The sequence below is a fragment of the Neofelis nebulosa genome, chromosome 16 (genome assembly GCF_028018385.1).
Source record: "Neofelis nebulosa isolate mNeoNeb1 chromosome 16, mNeoNeb1.pri, whole genome shotgun sequence".
In the NCBI taxonomy this organism is placed as follows: domain Eukaryota; kingdom Metazoa; phylum Chordata; class Mammalia; order Carnivora; family Felidae; genus Neofelis; species Neofelis nebulosa.
Genome location: NC_080797.1, coordinates 56,161,776 through 56,184,764, shown reverse-complemented (window position 1 = coordinate 56,184,764; position 22,989 = coordinate 56,161,776). Strand labels below are relative to the sequence as shown.

The 22,989-nt window shown below is 38.8% G+C and overlaps 1 protein-coding gene across 4 annotated transcripts in view; it reads left to right on the top strand.

Annotated features, from left to right (window-relative positions):
- Nucleotides 1–22,989, top strand: part of AP2B1 (adaptor related protein complex 2 subunit beta 1) — a 125,283-nt gene that overhangs the window by 24,671 nt on the left and 77,623 nt on the right. For all 4 annotated transcript variants that reach the window (XM_058704307.1, XM_058704305.1, XM_058704306.1 and 1 more), the window contains 7 exons: nucleotides 8,188–8,378; nucleotides 10,663–10,884; nucleotides 12,093–12,213; nucleotides 12,343–12,438; nucleotides 19,728–19,843; nucleotides 20,331–20,496; nucleotides 21,959–22,057. In XM_058704307.1, coding sequence (XP_058560290.1) covers nucleotides 8,188–8,378; nucleotides 10,663–10,884; nucleotides 12,093–12,213; nucleotides 12,343–12,438; nucleotides 19,728–19,843; nucleotides 20,331–20,496; nucleotides 21,959–22,057 — 1,011 coding nt within the window. The remainder of the gene's footprint in view (nucleotides 1–8,187; nucleotides 8,379–10,662; nucleotides 10,885–12,092; nucleotides 12,214–12,342; nucleotides 12,439–19,727; nucleotides 19,844–20,330; nucleotides 20,497–21,958; nucleotides 22,058–22,989) is intronic.

The window sequence follows — 22,989 nt, the reverse complement described above, 5'->3', positions numbered from 1 at the left end:
TATTATAATTTCTATTTAGGCCTTAGAAAGTTGTGATTTGTTGTCAGTCAGTCTGAGATGGTACATATTGAAAAACTCAAGTCTCTAGATCACTTTGTAAATTTGAGGATTTTTATCAGAATATAAATGATGCCCTTGTGGGCTATGTTGTCTTTCAAAGATCAGTCTAGAGCACACAGAAAAACTTCATGACTTCATTTAATTTAGTATTTTCTATGATTTCTGTTATCCCTAAATGTATATTAATAAGTAGAGTTTTAAAGTACAATTTCATACGTAAGTAAAATGAGAAATACATAATGTTCTTCGTGCTAAAAGTCCATAAAGGAGTTCCGGAGCTGGTAGAATTTTAGGTGCATGTGAGAGTGCCTGTAGGTGGTAGGCACTTAATAAGAGTAATGTGGGAGGTAATATCTTCAGTCTGTCTGGGTTCCCCATGTGAGTAATGTTGTATTTGGTACCAAAAGAGGAGCGATTTCTGCAGGAATGGAGTAAGTAGAATCATTAGAGACTGCTTTGATATAAGGCCGATTGCCCAGCTCTTGAATCTCCCACTGGTTGATCTGAGTGTTGTTCTGTCTCTGCTTATAGAGGAAGTAAATGATTTTTGTTTCCTGTGTAATAAACTCTGGAAATCTTTCTGTGATTCTCACTTCTTTTTAAATCAGTTTTCTATCAGTTGTTACTAACTTATAGGTTATTTTTTTTATTCTTTTTACATTTTTTTAAGTTTATTTATTTTGAGGGAGGGAGAGAGAAACCCAAGCAGGCTCCATGCAGAGCCTGATCTCACAACTGTGAGATCATAACCTGAGCCAAAATCACGAGTAGGACCCTTAACCAACGGAGCCATTCAAGTACCCCTGGGTTGTTGTTGTTGTTGTTGTTCTTCTTCTTCTTCTTCCTTTTTTTTTTTTTTTTTTTAATAAGCTCATTTAGGGGGGATAATTTTAGAATAACAGAAAAGTTGCAAAGATAGTACAGAAAGTTCTCATATACTCTTCAGTCACTTTCACTTAATGTTAACACCTTACATAACCATGGCACATTTGTCAAAACTAAGAAATTAGCATTGGTACATTATTATTAACTAAAGTACAGATTTTATTTGAATTTCACCTGTTTCAACACAAATGTCCTTTTGCTATTCTAGGATTCAATCCAAAATACCAAATTGTATTTAATCACTTCTTTTTATAAAGAGTTGACTCACTCTGTATGAAAGTGTCTCAAAAACAGAAAAGTGCTTTGTAATTATGAAATGGTATCTTTTCCTCCCCCCAGTACTGGATAGCATAGTGGTTAAGACTCAGACTCTTAAGCCAGACAGACTTGGGTTTGTATGCTGGTTCTATCATTTCTTGGCTCCCTGGATTTCTTTCCATCCTTATCTACATAGTAGAGGTGATAAATAAAATTTTTCTCGTAGGGTTGTTGTGAACATTAAGGAGAGAGAGCTTGCAGAGCCCTTAATCCTGAACCTGGCAGAGAGAGCCCTCCATAATATAACTGCCATTTATGGTCCATATTGTATAGTCACTGTGCTGCTGGAGATTAATAAGTTTAAAGGGGTTGATTTTTCAATTGCACATTTATTCTTAAGAGATTTAGTTCTTGGGGCGCCTGGGTGGCGCAGTTGGTTAAGCGTCCGACTTCAGCCAGGTCACGATCTCGCGGTCCGTGAGTTCGAGCCCCGCGTCAGGCTCTGGGCTGACAGCTCGGAGCCTGGAGCCTGTTTCCGATTCTGTGTCTCCCTCTCTCTCTGCCCCTCCCCCGTTCATGCTCTGTCTCTCTCTGTCCCCAAAAAAAAAAAAAAAGATTTAGTTCTTTTGTATATGTTATTTATTTAAAAGCAGGCATTGTTTTTAGGGTAATTCTGGGGGCAGCTTACCCACAAACGAAGCTAGGTCTGTTTACAGTGTTACTACACCATTGCAGAATTACTTTTAAAAGGTAATTTTTCCAGGAAATCCCTTTAAAGCAGTTCATCAGCAAGTTCGTGAAAAGTGGATCTGTTGTACATAGTAATACTGAAAGATCACAGCTCATTCCTTTCTCAGTGTTCCCTTCAGGATGATCTCAAGGCTTTTAATGTGGCAGGGGGTTACTTTGTTCTCATAGGGAGATAACTGGTATGGTCATACATTTTTGGTTTGTGTTGCAGCTTGCTCTACTGTAATTTCAGGGTCTGTGGGCCCACTAACCCTGATTGTTAGGAGTGCCTTTTGTCTATTTGTAGATACCTATTTGTGATGTGAGAATATTTGCATTTTGTCAGACCATATCTTAAGCCACTTTAAGTAATGAATTCTATTGAGTCTTATTTGTGAATCTTAATTGTTACCATGTATACAGACTTCCTTGTCATCATGAGCTGTGTTGACTCAACCAGGCAGACGTGTTGACTCAAGTTCCTTATTCATGGGAAGATGAAGGGGGAAAAATGGCACATTTTAGGATGTAATACAGTTGGCATATTATCTATTGGCATTCTGGACAGTGTGTTGGGTAAAAGTACGAGCTCTAAGTTTTATGTGAGGGGGAAAAAATTAACTGGTACCACATAGTCATTGTGTCCTTAAGGAGATGATCAGGACTGAAACATGCTTGGAAGAAATACATGTTGCCTTGTGCTTTCACATGTCAGTTGAAGCAACTCTATAAAGGAGAAAGCAAGATTATGTATATTTCAGCATAATAGATTTTGGTTAGTTATTATGCTTTCACTTGATTTCAGTCTTTAGGGGCACCAACCAAAAGGGTTGTAAATTGAACAGGAAAACTGAAGTATAAACCTGGATAGAGAGTATGTGACCTTGAAGGTCATTGCTGGAAATGGAAGTCCTCTAAATAGTACTTGAGTTAATAGGGAGAAGTCACGGTACTGGAAAGTGATGTCTTTCTTGGGTTCTGAGGCTATGGAAATGAAAGTGCAGGATGAAAGTCATTCAAAGGGACAGGGACATGTGTGAGAGATTTCTCGTAAAGGGGCTTCTGTCTGTGACACTCCAGTCCCACAGGAGATCTGGATTTCCCTTCTAGATTTCTTTTTTTACAGGATCATTTTTATTTTAACCCTACCTGCAGCTCTAGCTTGCTCCTTTTAAAAAAAAAAATGAGGTCAAATTTATGTCCTTATAATTGATGCATATCAGATAGGGGTAGCTTATAAATCAGATTTTATAGCTGGATAGTAAATCCTGCCTCTTTAAGTGCTGTCAGGATATGATTATCTCTGAAATATATGAAGTAGAAGAATACATTTTTCTCCTTGTATAAATCTCCTTGTATAAAGGCGTGTCACCTTTGCCTGGACATAATGCTTTGATTGTATTATCCTCCCCCACCTCTGATGTTTCTTTCCATTTCTCCCAGCTGAAGTTCACAGCTCCTGGAAATTCTGCAAATGCTGAACGCAGAGTGTTTATTACTCAGAAACTGGAAGCAGACACAAACCTTGAGTTCATATTCAAGCACTATCCCTTGCTAGCTGTGTCAACGAAACAAGTCACTAACTTCTCTAAATTGATTTATAAATTCATTTTTAAAGCCTGTTTCCTTATCTGTAATAGGTGGATTTTGATAGCTACTACCTCAGAGTTGCTGTGAGGATTAATGGCACATAGTAAGTGCTCAAAACATTTCAGTAGTTACTGTCTTTTTTTCTCTTTGCGCAGCCTTATCTATTAGGTATGGTATAAAGTAAGTTAAAACACAATTTGCTTACCTTAAAAAAAGCTCTGCTGGCTCCAAGGGTCCATAAGGAACTATCACACTGAAGAGAAGTCTGTAGTTAAGGCAGAGAAAGATGTGTCTAGTATGGAGTGTGATTTTATATGTATCTATATGTTTTGTATATAAATGTGTATATGGATGTTTGTGTTTAACATCTGTATCTATAAAGTATACACATTACATTACGGGGTGGGGTAGGGAGAAGTGTTTAGTTGCAGTCATCCCAAGAAACACCATAGTTGGGAGGCAAGATGAATAAAAAAATTTTTTTACACTATGTATGTGTTCCTTTGTAACCTATATGCCAACTTTTTATAAATCCGCTAATGTACTGAGAAAACTCATTTAAGGAACCCTATTTATAATTATATTTTTAAAGCAAAGCTTCTTTAGAAATTCCTTTCTAGGTTGTCTTGCTGGTTCAGTTGGCGGAGCATGCAACTCTTGATCTCAGGGTTGTGAGTTCAAGCCCCATGTTGGGTGTAGAGATTACTTAAAAATAAAATCTTAAAAAAATATAAAGGAAAAAAAGAAACTCCTTTTTTGGGAACTGTAGTTTTTTTTAAGATTATAGTTAAAAGGCTGTTCTCTTCCTGGCAGTGTTTCCTAAGAGAAGTGCCAGTTTTCCAGGGGAGAAATATTATGCATGTTAGTCTTAGTTCAAATTCAAAGTGATAGTTCAAGTGAAAGAGACCTAACCTTTGGGGTTTTTTTTTGTTTTGTTTTGTTTTGGTTTTTTTAACGTTTATTTATTTTTGAGACAGAGCATGAACGGGGGAGGGTCACAGAGAGAAGGAGACACAGAATCTGAAACAGGCTCCAGGCTCTGAGCCGTCAGCAGAGAGCCCGACGTGGGGCTCGAACTCATGGACTGCGAGATCCTGACCTGAGCCAAGTCGGACCCTTAACCGACTGAGCCACCCAGGCGCCCCCTAACCTTTGTTTTAATACATGGGTATATTAAGGCAGTTACTCCAAGGGTTAGATTTTTTTCTTTATTATGTTGAATTACTGTTTGGAGAAGTCTTTCTGGAAAGAGGAAGTAGATCTTAAATTCTAATCAGTTATTTTTAAAGTTTATTTTTACAAATAGACAATATATGTGCTGTGTAAATAGTACAAAATTCCAAACAAGCAGAGTATAAACATCAACAAGTGAATTGTCCTGTTACCGTAACCACCCAGCTGCTGTCCTGAAGTCAGTCTTTTTTCTTTGTCTACTTTAGAGTTGGTGTGACTAGCTTAAGTTTCCTTTAGAGTGGGAGAAATGTGGCTTAATGACCAGAAGACTACTACTCAGTCCCTACAGGCCCACCGTAGTATGTTTCTGAAATCATAACAGCCTGTGAAGATTAGGAGTTGAGAGTGGAAAGACAGAACAGAGGAACTTGGAGAAGTTTTAGAGGAACTGTGGAATTTTGTTATTGGGGATGCATTTTTCTCTAGTTGGCCATTGGCTCAGTGACTGTTTGGCAGTAATCTCTTTTCTCAATGCAGGCCTTTCTAAATGTAATCCTATAATCTGGTCTCTCTGGATCTTTTAATGAGATTTACTTTTCCCTATTTCCTTTTTTTGTTTTAATGTGATAATGAGTGGAAATTGCCTTATTTTGCCACCATAACATATACTTCATTAGCCGCATTATACACTTGGTTTAATTTCCAATTGCCTATGATAATGACAGGGGAATTCTAATTGTTCGTTCTGTTCAGCATCCTTCTGTTCTCTTTCCTCCATTGCTTTTTTTTTCTGACCTTTTCTTTTTCTACATTTCCTATTAACAGACTTTATATTTAACATGTAATTTTTCTAACTTCAAAAGGATTTAATAGCAAAAATGGTAAATTGTGGTAGGACATCTTATCTTGGACAGCTGGTAACCAAGATTGGGCATGTGTTGTCAGTAACAATTTGAAAACAGGCATTTGGTCTTCTGATATGACATTTTGATCCTTTATAATATAATGTCAGTCCAAGTGTAGAATACATGAGAAATCTCTTTTCCCTGCATGTACAGCACCTGAGATGATGGAGAGGATTAGTATTTCACTCTTCATGCGTTTTGTTTTTCCCTAAATCCCATGCTTGATGATAGCAGACAAAAATTAAGTCAGAAAAGAACTTCATACCTGCTACCATGTGGTATGTGGACTAGACAATTCTTCCTGATTTGTCTTAATAGCAGTAAAATCATATCATATCCATAATCATACTTACAAGTGAGCCTTTGATTTTTCATCTTGGAATTTTGTAATCACTAAATTATAGCTGAAGAGGATTCCATTCATGGCATCATACCTTTTATGTAATTATGAATGTTGTCAGACTTACGTTATGTGATTAAAAAATCATGTTGTCTAGACATTTATATTCTAGGATAAATGCTGGGATAGCCCGCAAACTACTCAGATAAGGTGGATGGTAAAATCAATAGCTGAGGGACATAGTTCAGCGTCCGACTCTTGATCTCGGCTCAAGACATGATCTCACAGTTCTTGGGTTTGAGCCCCGCATCGGCCTCTGCACTGATGGCATGGAGCCTGCTTGGGATTCTGACTCTCCGCCTCTCCCCTTTTTCTTGCTGGCAAAAGGATACAACTCTTAGTTTCTTAAGCTTTTAACAAGGGACTTCAGTGAGAACTAAGAATGAGTTGACGTTTGAACAATTTTAATATATATGACTGAAGCTGCTATCTCTTATCTCATTGATACTTAGAGAATATTTGGATTCAGTCTTTACCTTGCTTGTTTTTAGTAACACCTGGGAGCCTCACTGAAAAATGGGGTTATAGGGGTGCCTGGCTGGCTCTGTTGGTAGAGCATGCAACTCTTGATCTCAGGATTGTGAGTTTGAGCCCCACGTTGGCCATACAGATTACTTTAAAAAAATGTGGTTTTAGGAGCGCCAGGGAGTCTACATCAGTTGAGCATCCGACTTTGGCTCAGGTCATGATCTCGTGTTTCTTGAATTTGAGCCCTACATCGGGCTCTGTGCTGACAGCTCAAAGCCTAGAGCCTGCTTCAGATTCTGTGTCCCTCTGTCTATGCCCCTCACCTGTTTGCATTCTCTCTCTCTCTCTCAAAAATAAACATTAAAAAAAAATTTTTTTTTAAAGTGTGGTTTTAAATTCACTTGTATAGGGCCATAGTATAGTTTCTTGTGTGTTTTTATTTTTGTGTGTTTTTGCAATTTTTAAAATACTTTAAATATTCACTGGCAGGGCTCCTGGGTGGCTCAGTTGGTTGAGCGGCCGACTTCGGCTCAGGTCATGATCTCGCGGTCCGTGAGTTTGAGCCCCGCATCGGGCTCTGTGCTGACAGCTCAGAGCCTGGAGCCTGTTTCAGATTCTGTGTCTCCCTCTCTCTGACCCTCCCCTGTTCATGCTCTGTCTCTCTCTGTCTCAAAAATAAATAAACGTTAAAAAAACATTAAAAAAAAAAATATTCACTGGCTGTAGACTTATTAGTTATATCAGGAATAATCTGTAATTTTGATAAAGGTTCACTTTTTTTTCTTGAAACTAGTATGGATTCCCAGATCTGTAAGTCAGGATACAAGTGTACTTTCTTATATTTGGTAGCAATTTTTCATATGTCATACTGCCTGAAAAGGTTACATTTGAGGCACCATATTTCTTTGAGTCTGAGATGGCATTGATTATAAGATGTGCTATTTTTTGTATTACCTACAAAGAAATATATTTCCTATTAAACTAACATGCTTTTGGTTATTAAATGCATCTTAATTTCAGAGATGTTGATGTGAAAAACTGTGCAACTAAGTCTTGAAGAGTTATGGTAATAGTACCACCTTAAATTTGCATAAGGCTTTATAGAAAGCACATATGTATATCATATATCTGATTGAGCCTCAAACTAAAACTAATCTGTGAGGTGGATTAAATTATCCCCAATTTTCAGATGAGGACCATCTCCAGACATGATCAATAGTGAACTAGGGTTTCAAGCTCATAATTTCTTACTCTGAGACTCATGATATGATTGACAGTATCACCTCCTCACTCCCCCTTACATGCATACCCATACAGCTCTATAATTAGCCTAGATTTTTCTGTCTGTTGCCTGCCTAATGTACATGTTTCATGTTTAAACTTCATTGATCTTATAACTGTTCATGTGTCTTGATTGTATTGATAGTGTTGAATACTATTGAAATTGTTAATGTTCTAACAGTAAATCATGTGTGACTTGTGTGACTGTCTGCTAATACGTGAATTGTTTTAATTCTGGGTTCCTGACCACTAAGAAGCTCTATATACCATCATTGGTGGTGTAATATGTTTTGAAAGCAGTCTATCTGTTTCTAGCTGACTGGGTAAAATGTTCAGGAATGGTTATGAGTTGAGATCTATGAAGTGGTCCAGAGAATATTATTTATTTATAATTGTACTGTTCTTGGTAAATCCAGGTCATGTCTGTTTCTTTCCCAGGTGGTGGCTAATGCTGTAGCAGCATTATCTGAAATCAGTGAATCTCACCCAAACAGCAACCTACTCGATCTGAACCCACAGAACATTAATAAGCTGCTGACAGCCCTGAATGAATGCACTGAATGGGGCCAGATTTTCATCTTGGACTGCCTTTCTAATTACAACCCTAAAGATGACCGGGAAGCTCAGAGGTCAGTCTGTTTTCCTGGATAGTATCTGGGAGACTTGCCTGCTTGAATAAGTTCTGTCTATATTAGAATAAGGGTCTCTTATGTTGGCAGAGATCAGTGGCTTGTGGGGCAGATACTGCTATCCTCATGGTATTTTGTCACTGGATTTAGGAACATTATAGGTGGTGGAGTGAACCATGCACAAATAACTCTTCCTAAGGGATGTGTATTTTTCTTTTATTTAAAAAAATTTTTCTTTTAATGTTTATTTTTTGAGAGACAGAGACAGAGTGTGAGCAGGGGAGGGGCAGAGAGAGAGAGGGATTCACAGAATCTGAAGCAGGCTCCAGGCTCTGAGCTGTCAGCACAGAGGCTGGCATGGGGCTCGAACCCACAAGCTGTGAGATCATGACCTGAGCTGAAGTCAGACGCTTAACTGACTGAGCCACTCAGGTGCCCCAAGATGTGTGTTTTCCATTTCTTGTTTGAATACTGTAGTTACCCTCTGCTGAAATCTCCCTCATCATGGTTCCACATACAGCAGTTTCTGGCCATTTGGTACACAAAGGTTTTTGAGTGTCTCTCACCATAGTGACAAACTTTTCATTTTATGAGATACATAGTAAGTGGCTGGATACCAGTTACTAAGCTGAACTATACCTATCATTCAGTAATAGAGAAAATGTATTCAAGTCTGCAAAATATGTGATGTCTTCCATTAGATACAGAAATCACGTCAGTCTGAATTTAGAGAAGATTTTGGAAGGTGCACTTGGATTGTTGTGCTCAGCCCTTTACCAAGTTCACTGTTGTAAATTTTCTTTGACTATCACAAATTGACTACTAAATTTTGTATGCACCTACACACAGTTTACAGGATTGGCATTATCACCAATTTTTATTGAGTGTTTTGTGCATATAGGCACTATAGTAGGTAAAGTACTTCTGAAGAAATGGTGGCTCTTTGACATATTTTAATTATGTAGATAAGAACCTTCCTTGCCTGGATGAATCTCAAGCTACCATAATGTAAGTGCTCTTCACTTGTCTGGGAAATTGTTCCCTCTGAACCTGATTAAAACTCACCCTGATCGTTTCTTTCCATCCTCTAAAGTACAAGTATCTTATGGAAAGAACTTCATGTAAAATTTTATTTTTTGTTGATCAGTGACATCTCACACTTCTTGTTCATTCACTTAGCAAGTATTTATTGAGGCTATGATGCCTGCCAGGCATTGTTATAGGCGCTGAGGATACACTGTCACCAGAATCGTAGCCCTCGTGGAACATTTATCCTGAGAGATGGTGCAGAAGTATATAATAATATAATATAATATAATATAATATAATATAATATAATATAATATAATATAAATCAGAGCCTGATAAGTACTAATGAGAAAGATAAAGTAGGGAGGAGATCTAAAAAATGCTGGGCATTTGCGGACGAGGAATTGTGTTTTATCAAAGGGTGGTCAAGAAAGGCCTTGCTGAGAAGGTGGCTTTTGTGTAAAGACCCAAGAGCTGAGGGAGGTCAGAGAGTCAGCCAATTAGATATAGGAGGAAGGGAGAGGATCCCAACTTAATTACCTTGAATCCTTAACTGCATATAATCAGCTCACCTCTCATGTTGACCAAGAGCTATCAAAATTAGGTTAATTTCTGAAGAACCCTCAACAGAAAATTAAATACTCAAGATTTAGTGAAGCCTTTAAGCATAGGTAGCAGGGGCTAGGAGAATGGGGGAAAGGTATGGGAGAATATTGCAGTGGTGTTCTGTAACTTACAAACTTTTTCAGTGATTTCCTTAATCATGAAGGCAAGGAGTTGAATAGTTTTCCTGGTCAACTCCCTTCCTTCTGCATCATATAATGACACCTTCAGTGACAGATGGTTGGCATCTCTCACTATGAAGTAACTCTTAAAACTTAATTTGACATCCTATAAGTTGAGGAGAAATAGTCTGTGAGGCAGGAAGCCCTTATGGAATATGGGGAGACCGACGACCATAAAACAGGAAGGTAAGTGGTGTGAGCCTCAAGTATTTTGGGTATTGCTTAGTTTCCTTGCAGTTTGAGCATCCCTTATTGCTGGTTTCCTGAGGTCTTCTGATATCTCTGCCTGTAGTTTGCCTGTAGTTTGCTGCAGTATAGGATCCCAGTTCTGTTTACACATGGAGCTTTGACTTTCCTGATTCTCTAGTTTCTTGATACTGGGGCCATGGTACTCTGACACATTACATCATGGACTGGATTGAACAAAGAAATTTTAATTCAAGATATTAATTTTCCTTTTTTCTCCTCAGCATCTGTGAGCGTGTGACTCCCCGGCTATCTCATGCCAACTCGGCAGTGGTGCTTTCAGCAGTAAAAGTCCTGATGAAGTTTCTGGAGTTGTTACCCAAGGACTCTGACTACTACAATATGCTGCTGAAGAAGTTGGCCCCTCCGCTTGTCACTTTGCTGTCTGGGGAGCCAGAGGTGCAGTACGTCGCCCTGAGGAATATCAATCTAATTGTCCAGAAAAGGTTGGGAAACCAAGAATTGGTGATTAAAGTGTTTGTGATTTTGAATTAAGCTTAATAATATCAATATTAGAGTGTTAAGTTTTATTGATTTTTATTTTTAAAAAGTTTATTTTTATTTTTTTAAAGATCACACTTTTTTTTTTAATTTTTTTTAACGTTTATTTATTTTTGAGACAGAGAGAGACAGAGTATGGATGGGGGAGGATCAGAGAGAGAGGGAGACCCAGAATCCGAAACAGGCTCCAGGCTCTGAGCTGTCAGCACAGAGCCCGATGCGGGGCTCGAGCTCATGAGCAGTGAGATCATGACCTGAGCCGAAGTTGGACGCTTAACCGACCGAGCCACCCAGGCACCCCTATTTATTTATTTTTGAGAGAGAGTATGTGTGCAGGGGGGGCAGAGAGAAAGGGAGAGAGAGAATCCCAAGCAGGCTCCACTCTGTCAACTCAGAGCCCAGCACAGGGCTTGATCCCATGAACCGTGAGGTCACGACCTGATCCGATATCAAGAGTCGTATGTCAACTGATTGAGCCACCCAGGCGCCCCTAAGTTGTTGCTGCTGTTGTTGTTTTAATGTTTGTTTATTTTTGATAGAGCACAAGCGGGGCGGGGAGGGGCAGAGAGAGAGAGAGATGGAGACAGAATCTGAAGCAAGCTCCAGGCTCTGAGCTGTCAGCGCAGAGGCGGATATGGGCCTCAAACCCACAAACTGTGAGATCATGACCTGGGCCAAAGTTGGATGCTTAACCAGCTGAGCCACCCAGGCACCCCCCCCCCCCCCACTAAGTTCTTTTTAATGTATGGAAATGAAAATGTTGAATGGCCAAGCAGCTTGTCCAGGGTGAGGAGGCTAATAGTTGTTTTTGGAGTGTCCCTGTGATAAATACATAGTGCTGCTCTCCAATGTAGTTGTTTTCTGAAGGGCCTCTTAATAGTATACCAGCTTGTGCCTGCTTCATACAGTTCAGGCTGTAGTTTAGAGCCAGATTGTTCTTCCAGCAGTTCTTAGCAGTATGTACCCTAACCCTTAAAAAATTTCTACCAAAAGGGGAACTGGTTAGAGGGATGTACAGGAAGTTTGTCAGGTTTTGGGGATGGGGAGGAGTGAGTAGAGAGCAGAGAGACACAGATTAGATATTAATACAGACTTAAAAGGACATGTCAATATATGCCTCACCTTCCTTATCTTGTGTTTCTGTGTACCGCAGGCCTGAAATCTTGAAGCAGGAAATCAAAGTCTTCTTTGTGAAGTACAATGATCCCATCTATGTTAAACTAGAGAAATTGGACATCATGATTCGTTTGGCATCCCAAGCCAACATTGCTCAGGTCAGACGTAAAGCAGACTCAGGTTTATAAATCACGTAGATCTTAAGGTCTGGCCTTCAGAAAAAGCAAGGCCGTGAAATTGCTTTTTGAGAATCCTTAATGATTTTCTACTTCCTGGATTTTTAACAGGTTCTGGCAGAATTAAAGGAATATGCCACAGAGGTGGATGTTGACTTTGTTCGCAAAGCTGTGCGGGCCATTGGGCGGTGTGCCATCAAAGTGGAGGCAAGTGTCTAGTGTAGTTGTGATCACATTACAGGATTCGGAGTGTTCTCTTCACTCCTTTCTTTAAAATGGGTTTCTTAAGTTTATTAAAATAATAAAGCACATAGGTAAAATTCCCAGAGGGAATCATTTTTATCTCTTTGTAGTTTCAGTTATTTTGACTACTCCCATGTTTCTAAATAATATGCTAATGGTATTTATTGATTTACCAGTTATACACATTATCTGTTAACTTTGTGCTGTAAGTACCATTCTTCATGTACCCCACTGTTCCTACTTGAACCATCCTATTCTCCAATACTTATATCATGAGGTTTTTTGCTCCTGTATTGATTATCTTTGTAAATTGAGATAATATGCCTTCATTTATTTTTCTATTGACTAAAAGTTAGAAAACTCACCGTGCATATTATGACCAAATATTTAGGGCCAGTAGAATACAAATGATTGTATTTTCTTTCCTGTAGAGACTTTTTTTTTTTCTGGAGTTTCTATAATGGCCTTTCTTTTTTTCTTGCATTATATGTCTTCATTGCATCCCTATCTTCTTCCATCCAAACTTTTCAAGCATAGTATCAAATGTGTGTAAGCCTTTTTTTGTCCTAATCCCTTGTCTCTTCAGTCCTCTGTCCTCTCACTTGCCCCAGTCTGGCTTACTGCTTTTTTGGCCTTTGCACAGCCATCATTCCATATAGCTTCTCTTCATACCTCCTTGTTGTTATTAGTCTTCTTTAATAGCATTCCTTTTTGTGTGATTGCCATAGCTTCTTGAGTCTCTGACAATATGAATTACAGTGTTTTGTTTCTACAGTTTAAATTTAATTGTCTGGAGTATTGTATGGTGACCGTTGCAGGTCTATATATAATTTTTTTTTTTAATGTTTATTTATTTCTGAGACAGGGAGAGACAGAGCATGAGTGGGTGAGGGGCAGAGAGAGAGGGAGACACAGAATCAGAAGGAGGCTTCAGGCCCCGAGTTGTCAGCACAGAGCCGGACGCGGGGCTCGAACTCACAAACCGTGAGATCATGACCTGAGCCGAAGTCGGACGCTCAACTGACTGAGCCACCCAGGCGCCCCCTATATATAATTTTTTAATTGAGGTGTATACCATGCTTATAGTAATTTACAGCCCATTTAAATTGTTTAAGAATGAGATAACAGAAAAGATCATCAGGACTTCTGTGAGCACAGGCAGGGCTGCTGATGAACAGGTTTCTGCTTTAGGGCAGGGAGTTGATTTTTACTTGGAAGTCCTCTGAAAGAGCCTCTCTGTGACCCGAGAGGGGGGACTGATTTTTAGCTTGGTTGCAGCCTTCCAGTAGGTGTTAATGGGCTATAGCTTATATTGTTCTCCATATTGTCCTCCATTTGTTTTTCATCATTCAGGAATTTGTTGAAATTAATGAAAACGTCTGTTCACTATGATGTAGTGGATTCGGAACTCCGTATTTGTTCTTGCTACTTGACTCTATGCAGTTCTGCTTAGAGTCAGAGGATTGGACCATCTGATTTCTCAAGGATACTAAAATAATTTGCACAGTATGTCCAGTGCTTCATGGGAACAGAAGGAAACAGATGCTGTGTCAGAGAAGCATCTATGAAAGCCACGTTCCTAATTAGCCTTCCTTTTATTAAGACAGTGCTGCTTTGTGCAGTTACCATTGATAAATCATTTAACCAGAAGTTAATTACTTCTGGTTCTGATCGCTTAGTTCAGATATTTAATGCACTCTGTTACTCCACTGAGAAATAGGAAGTCTATTTATTGGATCTTGATACATCTCTTTTGTCACCATTCTTCACATTCTTTTCTTACTGAAGTATAGCCACCCATTTACTGTTAGATAATTTTCGGAGATTTTGGTAGCATTAAGAGTCATTTTGTGCTTTTCATTGCCAGTCTGTCATCACCTTATTCACTTCTTTTGCAAAGCTCTAGAGTCATACAAAATTATCTCTCATTCCAAAGTTAAAAGAGATTTTCTATCACTGAAATTACTAGAAAGTGTTCTCCATCTGTATTCCTAGAGACTGTTAATGCCATGTATTGTGTAATGGGAAAGTAGTCCATAATCTGGAAGGGATAAACTTCTGATGGCTTTCACTTCTTCCTTTGACTTGGGATGCCCAGGTAGGAATATGAGAGCATGTGAGGAATGAACTTTGGAAACGTAAGATCAGCCTTCTAGCAAGTGCTCTCTTATCTCAGGTTGCCTGGATTTGCTGGAGCACTTTTTCTAGACCTGATTCAGTCACGAAGGTTATCAGTTGGAAAGAGGTGCCTAGCCCGAACACACTTATTAGGGCCAGAGAAGAAATGATGGTCTGTTTCTAATAAAGCATTCACGGGAAGGGGGAAGAGCCAGTGAGGGAATTATAATAGACTTTCTGTATAGCCTCTGAACCAAGCTGCTGCTTGCATTCAAGAATGCCGCTGCATTCTCTCGGGGCCTCTTACCTTTTTTAATGTGTAGTTGGTTTCAGAGATATGACAAATGAGAAATAAATGAATATTAGTTTAATGCTAAGCTGCGAGAGAAGGGCCTACCTAGCAAGTTTAGGGTGTCTTTAAGAGTTAGAGTTGTATTTTTATAACTGTAAAGATCGGTGTTTCTATGTTGCTGTAAGTATTCTGAAGTGAAAAAATATGTATAATTTTGTTATTAAGTTGGTTAGGTTAAAGATTAAGCAGTAAGCTGCTCAATCAATAAATAGCATTAGAAAGGCAGTCCAATAGTACTGGTTTTTTCCATATCTTTTGTCTATCTTTTGCCTATCTTTTGCCTGATTTTTTAGTAGATTTTACTCCACTCCTCCCCCAGCTTTATTGGGGTGTGATTGACAAAGTTATATATATTTACAGGGTATACCTGTTTCTTCAAGGAAGAGATAAACCCCTGGTCCTTCTTAGTCAATTGATTTTATTTGTTTCAGAGAGATTAAGGTACTAAGTTCTCACTTCCCAGTCTTCTGTTCTGTGGTGTTTACTACAGATCAGGGTAAGATACTGATATGTGTCTCATCCCTTAATTTAAAAACAAACAAATGTATTTTTCCTGCTAGGAAAACCATATGTGTTTGCTACATAAAATTATATAAGCTAATTTAAATGAAAATAAAACACTGTTTTCTCCTACCCCTGTTCTACCCTCCCAGAGATGATATGGACATGATTTTAAATCTTTGTCTATATAGTCTTTCATACACCGGTGTACTTTTTACAAAAATGAGATGATTCTAAAAATGCTATTTACTTTTGTGGTCTGCCTTTTTTATTGAATTAGGCATGGACATTTTTCTGTGTTATTAGCATTTTATATCATTTTTAGTGGATTATAGACATGATGTGTGATTGCTTCTAATTTATTTAGCCTTTCTCTTATTGTAAGACCTTAAAGTTCCTGCTCTTTTTCCAAATAATGACATAAAGAGGATCTTATAACCAAGTTTCTGATCTCTAGTGGAGGTGAACATTGTTTCATTTATTAGCCATTTGAAATCACTTGTTCATGTCCTGTGACATGTCCTTTTTCCAATGAGTTATCTTTTCCACAATGATTTTTTAAAAATCTCTTATAATTAAAGATATTAATCCTTCACTTTGTAGCAGTTGTTTTCCCAATTTGTTTTCCTTTTGATTTCATTTGAAGTTGCGATTCACAGAAGTTTACGTTTCCTTGTGTAGTGAGTTCTGTTTTGTTGTCAGGGGTTCTTTAGTGGTACACCTAGAAGATTGTGCTTCACCTCAAACTTCTATAAAACCCACTGTTATTTTCTACTTTTATGGCAAAGATTTTATTTTTTACATTTAACAATATTTTCAATAATTAAAACAGAAGGAATTTTGGTGAAAAATATGAGGGTGAGGATCAAACACCAGACCAAACCATCTTTTCCTTACTGTTAGGAAATGTTGTCTTATACTAAATTTTGTAAGTGTATATTCTGTATTTCTCTGTTTCTGGACTTTTTTTATCTGAACAGTGATTGGATGTTTAATCTTGTTCTTCTGCCATACTGCTTTAATGGTAGTAGGTGTTTTGTTTTGTGTTTTCCTCTTTAATCAAAAGCAATATGGTTGAGATGACAATTTGCTCAAAAATTACTGTTCCAGAGGCGCCTGGGTGGCTCAGTCAGTTAAGTGTCCAATTTTGGCTTAGGTCATGATCTTACATTTTGTGGATTTGAGTCCCGCGTTTGGCTCTGTGCTGATGGTTCAGGGCCTGGAGCCTGCTTCAGATTCTGTGTCTCCCTCTCTCTCTGTTCCTCCGCCGCTCGCTCTCTCTCTCTCTCTCTCTCTCAAAAATAAAGATTAAAAAAAAATTACTGTTCCAGACTTAAATATTTCTCAGATATTGATGCATCATGGGAAATAGCCTTTTGTCTTTATTATAATAATGATACAAAGGGCTCACTAAATGTTAACTTCATATCAAACTCTGTGTTAAACACTTCATTTGTGTTATTTATGATAATTTAAAAAATTTTTAATGTTTATTTTTGAGAGAGAGAGAGAGAGAGCATGAGTGGTGGAGGATCGGAGAGAGAGGGAGACACAGAATCTGAAGCAGGCCCCAGGCTCTGAGCTGTCAGCACAGAGCCCGACTCAGGGATCGAACCCATGAACCGTGAGATCATGACCTGAGCCGAAGTCAGACACTTAACCAACTGAGCCACCCAGGCGCCCCAATGTTATTTATGATAATTTAGAACTTATAGCAGTCTATATCCTACATACTCTATAATTTATCACAACTTATATGTGATAAATTTTTCTAATTTTGCTGTTGCAGTAACCACACAGGAATTACTGGCTGAAAAGGAATAAAATAGAATCCAAAAATGGAAAAAATACATAAAAGATGGCAGAATCATTTCATGGTGCAACAGAATCATCACATAGCCTTAAGATGCAGTTTTGTTTTTATTAAATTGCTTGGAGTGGTTTAACTTCGTACCTTTAAAAGATTATATTCCAAAGTTTTCAGGCATACACTAAAGTGAAATTGATTAATGAGCTGTCATGTACACATCATCCATTTTGAACAAGTATCAACATGTTGCTGTTTTTATCTTCTCCCTTATTCTTCAAGGGAATGAAGTGCTATTGTATTTTTGTTTTTTAAGTAGGCTTCACGCCCAACACAGAGCCCAACCTTGAACTCACAACCCTGAGATCATGACCTGAGCTGAGATCAAGAGTCAGACACCTGGGGCACCTGGGTGGCTCAGTCGGCTGAGCGTCCAACTTGGGCTCAGGTCATGATATTGTGGTTCGTGGGTTTGAGCTCTGCGTCAGGCTGTGTGCTGACAGCTCGGAACCTGGAGCCTGCTTCAGACCCTGTCTTCCTCCCCCTGCGCTCCTCCCCCACTCGTGCTCTGTTTCTCTCTCTCAAAAATAAACATTAAAAATAATAATAATAATAATAATAAAATAAAGAGGCCCCTAACCAACTGAGCCACTCAGGTGCCCCAGTGCTACTGTATTTTTTTTTTTAATTTTTTTATTCTTTCTTTATTTTTGAGAGAGAGACAGATTGCGAGTGGAGGAGGAACCGAGAGAGAGGGAGACACAGAATCCAAAGCAGGATCCAGGCTCTGAGCTGTCAGCACAGAGCCCACCATGGGGCTGAGTCCCAAAGATCACGAAGCTGAGCCAAAGTCGGATGCCCAACCGACTGAGCCACCCAGGTGCCCCAAGTACTATTGTATTTTAATATAGATCCCAGATATGATCTTACAAAAGTAGTCTAATGTGTATATCTAATAGAGTATGTCCCTAAAAAAATACATTGTCATGATACCATTACTATACCCAACAACTAACAATAATCCTTTATCTCATTGAATACCCAGAACATGTTCAATTTTCCCTAGTTGTCTTTTTATAGTTGGCTTGTTCAAATCAAAATCTAAAGAAGATTCACATGTTGCATTTGGTTACTATGTTTCTTAAGTCTTACTTCCTTGAGGTGCCATATATTGAAGTGATTATATCATTAGGTTTATACAGTTTTCCAGAGTCTGGATTTTGCTGGTGTAGTTTAGTGATGTTGTTTATCTCATTCTGTCATCCCCTATAAATAATTAAATCTAGAGGGTTGGTAATGTTCATGTTCAGTGTTAGGCAAAAGTATCTCCTTTGATGCTGTGTACTTTCTATTGCATCTTATCAAGAGGCATCTAATGGAGTGACCCATCAGAGTGCATCATGAGATATGATAAATTTTAGGCTTTGATTTTTAGGGTCTCTTGTCCGAAACCTTTCCCTTTTTAAAAACTATGACCTAGGGACGCCTGGGTGGCTCAGCACGTTAAGCGTCCAGCTTCAGCTCAGGTCATGATCTCACAGTTTGTGGGTTCGAGCCCCACGTCGGGCTCTGTGCTGTCAGTTCAGAGCCTGGAGCCTGCTTCGGATTCCGTGTCTCCCTCTCTCTCTGACCCTCCCCCACTCATGCTCTGTCTCTATCAAAAAATAAATAAACGCTAAAAAAATTTTAAAAACTATGAGCTAGAGTTTTAGTACATTAGTTTTATCACTTGTATTCTCCCATATTCCCTTCATTAATAAAAGGTTAATAGATCCAATTCTATTTTATAAATGAACTAAAGGCTGTGGAAAATTGCAGTTTACTGAGGCCATAGACTTTCAGTTAGATAGTTCAAAAGATCGCAAATTTTCCTTAAGAGTTTTTTGAGCCACAGATAACTTGGAAAATATAATGAAAGCTATGAATCCTCTCCCTGGAAAATATGCTTATATGCACATATGCAATTTGGCAGTTTCATTTCAGGAAGTTTGTTTTATTGGTTGATTTTAATTTTAAGTAATCTGTACACTCAGCATGGGCCTTGAACTCATTACCCTGAGATCAAGAGTTGCATGCTCCTCCTCTAGCTGAGCCAGCCAGGCACCCCTCATTTCAAGAGGTTTAAAGCCATGAATTCCAGATAAAAATCTACCTTGGCTTATTCTTTCCTCCTACCTTGACATATTCTTTCTTCTCATTTCTATTCTCGTGGCTATCCAAGATGATACAACTATCATTTGATCCAACTCATTTGTCAAGTATATTTTTGCAATGAATAAAATTTGGGGTTTATCTGGAAATTCTGTGTATCTCCATCAGATAGCCTAGCCTGTAGTGTAGCTTGGTCAAATTAGGTGCCTGATCTTTTAGTTTAGCTTAGTTGGTGCACATGTATGTCACAAAGCTATTTTTATATTGAGGTTGCATTATTGGAGAGATCGTCTGACTTGTCATTTATTGTGTTCCTCTTCATAGCAATCTGCAGAGCGCTGTGTGAGCACATTGCTTGATCTCATCCAGACCAAAGTAAATTATGTGGTCCAAGAGGCAATTGTTGTCATCAGGGACATCTTTCGGAAATACCCCAACAAGTATGTACAAATACTTCTACCCTCTTCTTCCAACCATATAGGAAATGTGTAAGGCACTTTGAAATTGGCTAGGTATAAATTATTCTTTGTAATGTAACTGGTCATAATAGGATATTTTGTTAAAAATCCTATTAAAATGGATACCTTATGAAAAACAACTTTTGTTTATTTAAAATTTTTTTAATGTTCATTTTTGAGAGACAGAGAGAGAGGGAGACAGAATCTGAAGCAGGCTCCAGGCTCAGCACAGAGCCCGACGCAGGGCTCGAACTCACAAACCGTGAGATCATGACCTGATCTGAAGTCAGATGCTTAACCGACTGAGCCACCTAGGCGCCCGAGCCTGTGCATTCTCTTAACCAAAAGCCTTTATAGTTTGGTGGTTTGGTTTAGGGTACCTTGTTGGTCATTTTTTTTTTTAGCCTTCATTGTTAAATACACTTCTCAGTTGTGCCCTCAATAACTATAGTTGATTTTGCTACATCAGGTATGAAAGCATCATTGCCACTCTTTGTGAGAACTTAGACTCGCTGGATGAACCAGATGCTCGAGCAGCTATGATTTGGATTGTGGGAGAATATGCTGAGAGAATTGACAATGCAGATGAGTTACTGGAGAGCTTCCTGGAAGGTTTTCATGATGAAAGCACCCAGGTAAGTTCTCACCTGTGTCCTGTGTCAGATCTTTTGGGGAAATTTTCAGGGAAAGTAAAGGTTGAGCACTTACGTGTGTGTGTGTGTGTGTGTGTGTGTGTGTGTGTGTGTGTGTGTGTGTGTTGAGAATTGGTGACCTTTTCAATTGTGCTGATTTCTTATGGAGCAAATCTGCCTTAGACCAGTGGTTCTCAAACTTTAGTGAACCTAGAGTTTGTTAAAGCACAGGTTAGGTTGCTGGCCCCACCCTTGGAGTTTCTGACTCAGTGGGTCTGAGATGGGCTTAAGCATTCTCATTTCTTACCAGGTTCAGGGTGCTGCTGCTGCTAGTGGTCCAGAACCACACTTTAACAACTAATGGCTGAGAGCAGTAATTAGCACTTTTTAATTTTCTGTCACCGGAAGATGATGACCTATTCCTGTTCATAATGGTTGTGGCTCATTCCAGCAGGTGTTTTCGCTTAGAGCTGGGGTGAGGGCTGGCATGTGCAGTTTGAAAAGATTCTCTGGATAGCTAGATTTCTTCCCATCTTCTGTCTCTCCTCTACCAAAATGGAGAGACCTGACCTTGGAACTGTGGGCACAGAGAAGCAGATAAATTATAAAACCCTTTTCCCCTGGCATTTGCACTCATTGCAAATTGAAGGTCATGTATGTAATCCACCATAGTAATTTTAATAGACCTTTACAAGGAACACATACAAGCCTATAGCTTTGTGTATGGTTCAGCAGCCCATATTTTTTTTTTACATTAAAAAAAATTTTTTTTAATGTTTATTTATTTTTGAGAGAGAGAAACAGTGTGAGTGAGGGAGGGGCAGAGAGATGGGGAGACAGTCTGAAGCAGGCTCCAGGCTCTGAGCTGGCAGCACAGAGCCTGATGCGGGGCTCCAACTCATGGACCACAAGATCATGACCAGAGCTTAACCAACTGAGCCACCGTGGCACCCTTCAGCAGCCCATTTTTAATTAGCTGTGATCTGGCATAGTTTTACTGTTTTTTGGCTCTTGCCCTAGTATGACAGATAATTCCCTAATTTCTCCCCAAGTTGTATCTTTTGGTGGAAATGAATATAAAGGATTTAATAAATAAGCAATTTTTTGTGCCAAAAATGCAATTTAGGGACAAGAGGCTAGTGAGTTTGGGTTGTTGTTTTTTTAATTAATTTATTTTTGAGAGAGAGAGAGAATGAGCAGGGAGAGGGGCAGAGAGAGAGAGGGAAAAAGAGAACCCCAAGTAGGCTCTGTACTGCCAGTGTGGAGTCCAATGCTGGGCTCAAATTCACAAACCTTGAGATCATGACCTGAGCCAAAACCAAGAGTCTGATGCTCCACTGGCTGAGGCACCCAGGCTTAGAAAGACCAGGTAGTAATTCGTAGATGGGTAAGCACTACTTTGGAAATAATGGTAGGGAGTAATGTAAATGCCTTTCACTTTCTCTGTTAAATTACATCCCCATAGGTGCAGCTCACTCTGCTTACTGCCATAGTGAAGCTGTTTCTCAAGAAACCATCAGAAACACAGGAGCTGGTACAGCAAGTCTTGAGTTTGGCAACACAGGTATGAAATCTAGAAAAAGCATGGGTTTGATTTGTCTGCTTTTATATTGAGGAAATCATGAAACTCTGAGAAGATTCAATTTGGGGGGATTTGTTTATTTATTTTTACTTATTTATTCAGTTATTATTTTAAGTAGGCCCTATGCCCAAGTTGGGGCTTGAACTCACAACCCCAAGGTCAAGAGTCACATGCCCCACTGACTAAGCCAGTGTGGCACCCCTCATTTGGGAAGATTTTAATTGGAAAGGGCGCAGTCTTTAGATCCTGTTAAAATATAAAAATAGTGCCTCTTATACATATAACATCGAATATAGTTCGGTGCCTTTTAAATGAACTGGCTCCAGTTTCTGTTGAACTTAGATGGGCTTAACTTAGATATTTTACTTTTAATGAATGACCTACAGTGTGAAAATGACATCGAGTCTCACAGTACTGGGTGACTCACTTAAGTGTCACTCCTTCTGGGTGACTTAATTTCACCTTCTAAATGAAAGTACAATGATTTAATATTGGTAAATGCCTCAACAAAGGTCTCCGATATTGTTCTTTCTACCTTCTAGAATTGGTTGCCTTTCTCTTTAAGTAATTTCAAAGTGCTTATGCTGCCTCCTTAATTATTCGATATTTTTGGTCCTCCCTAGGATGAGTTTGATTTCAGAAATGTGGCAACTGGAGGCCACAGATGTATTGTCACCATTTTAGGTCCACAGAAATCAAAACAATTATTTTATCTAGTGTAACTAGTATAGCAATCATCAATTCATCATAATTTCGTTATGTTCTTAATTGAATTTGAGAACTGGCTGGCTATAGCAGGCTGTCAGAAGTTCAGGTGTGTGTTGACACATGGAATCAGATTTAGATACTCAGTTTACCATTTTTCTTATTCATCTCTGTATAGTGGTAGATAATCAAAATTTGAAATCTTTTCA